Source organism: Rhagoletis zephyria, unplaced genomic scaffold (assembly GCF_001687245.7).
Source record: "Rhagoletis zephyria isolate East Lansing unplaced genomic scaffold, Rhagoletis_zephyria_1.1 Rzeph_scaffold_08741, whole genome shotgun sequence".
Taxonomy (NCBI): Eukaryota; Metazoa; Arthropoda; class Insecta; order Diptera; family Tephritidae; genus Rhagoletis; species Rhagoletis zephyria.
The window spans coordinates 23036-24932 of record NW_016165821.1 but is presented as its reverse complement, the minus strand read 5'-3'; the positions used below and the strand labels follow the sequence as shown (position 1 = coordinate 24932).

At 45.4% G+C, this 1897-nt stretch overlaps 1 protein-coding gene across 1 annotated transcript; it reads left to right on the top strand.

Annotated features, from left to right (window-relative positions):
- Positions 1 to 17: 17 nt before the first annotated feature.
- LOC108375318 (uncharacterized) lies at positions 18 to 1262 on the top strand. The gene is made up of 2 exons (XM_017631418.1): positions 18 to 270; positions 326 to 1262. Exons 1-2 carry the CDS (start codon positions 254 to 256, stop codon positions 945 to 947), a joined length of 639 nt encoding a protein of 212 aa, XP_017486907.1. The 5' UTR covers positions 18 to 253; the 3' UTR covers positions 948 to 1262.
- The last annotated feature ends 635 nt before the right edge of the window (positions 1263 to 1897 follow it).

Below are 1897 nucleotides of genomic sequence, written 5' to 3'. Positions count from 1 at the left end.
AAAAACCCCCCTTGGCCGTGATTCCCAAGGGCTCGGATGGCCCGTACTTGTCGGCAGCCGAATCGGTTTTTTGTCGGTTGCGTGGGGTAGGGAAGTCCTCGATCCTCGATGTCTGTGCACCGCCATTCGAGTCACAAGCGACTGGCGGGCAAATTCGCGTCCTGTTCGCCCAGTGGCATGACGTATCAGTTCTCCTGACCAAATCGGCTTCAGCGACTTCAGGACGTCACTGGCCAAAGGCGTACCACGCAACATGTTAGACAACACCGCCTTTATTGCCGGTTTCCGTACGCCATAGNCCACGCAACATGTTAGACAACACCGCCTTTATTGTCGGTTTCCGTACGCCATACTACCCATTTCACTACGAGGCAACTTTGCGGGTGTACAATGGTGTCAACCGGGACCTAGCATTTCGACTGGTATGCTACCACAAAGCGGGTAGCACGGTACGGTGCGAGGACCGTTTATCCCTCCGTGCGCTACGGAATAACCTGGTCACCCCACCAAAAGTGGAAGCCCGTGGGAAAATGAAGACGGTGGCCGTACAAACCGAAGAAAAGCAGGGGGTTAATGCAACTCCGGTATCCGAGACCGAACCCAATACACCAAAGACCACAGGGGACCCAACTCTAGTGACCCTCTTAACCCAAGTGGACATGCATGCGAGGAACCTGTTGAAAATGTACCAACAGCAATTGCACCATAGGGACCGGAGCATTCGAACTCCAACCATGGGGCCGTCTACGCTGCCCTCATCCTCAATACCAACCACTGTTCAACCAACCACATCACGTGCGGTACGATTCATCCGCACCATCGATCTGCCACGGCGCAGTCTACTCTTAACATCCACCGAAACCACCCCGACAGAAACCGTTCGGGTTCCGGGAAGCCCGTCTGAGACGACTGACGAGAAGGGTAAAGACGGACTGAGAGAAGGGTAAAGCATTTTAAACTCTCCATATATGTGCGTTTCAGAGAATCTGATTATTTCAGTTTTCTCTTGCGGGTTAAAGAACTCTCGCCGGACTCAAAAATTAAGATAAGATTTTTGTACTGAATATTTGTAGTTAACTACCGATTCCAAGTAATTAATCAAAACCACTTGAAGGATCGATTAATTTCGGGTTCAAAAAATAAGCACTGTACGATAGTTAATAAAGATATGGTTAATATGTTGTCCGTAAAAGAAAATGTTTACTATGGCGTTGATATCTACTGTCGTATCTGAATATCCACAGGAGAATGTAGGAGTAGGAGAGGTGCACCTCATGACTTGATACTACGCCTTAAAGAAGAATCTTGCTGTACAAGTCAAGTCAGAGTCCTGCACTGAATGAATAAAACACGACGTTGAGCTGCTTGCAAGAAACTAAGTGTGAAGCAAGCGAAATAATCACGGAGAGTAAGCAAGTGTGGATGGCGCTCACTTATTGTTGTAATGAAGAAGAGAGCGCCGGCTTGTGAGCTAGTGAGCTTGTGTTGAGCAAGTATTCACAAGTGTTTGGCTTATGAGCTCTAACTCATATTGCTCACTGGCTTCGTTTCGCTTACAATTATGAATCTGAAAGGCTTGTGAATAAACGCAAAAGCTCATTTGCTCGCAAGCCACGTACGCCATTTGAGCAGTTGCGCTGTGAAACAAACGCTAGAAAAGAAAGTTGTATGGAAATTAAGTGCAAGGAACTTTATTTTAGCAAATAAGAGTTTAAAAATTGTTTGATTATAAAGCCCTAGGTATAATTCTGAAACATTTTTAATACAAATGAATTATGTTGTTCAAATTTAAACTCTTTGACCTAAGTGGACAGCACAAATGTAAAGTCAGGTACTAGTGACAAACTCAGCATCGGTATAAAAAGTAATCGTAATATATTTACTATTCTATGAATAA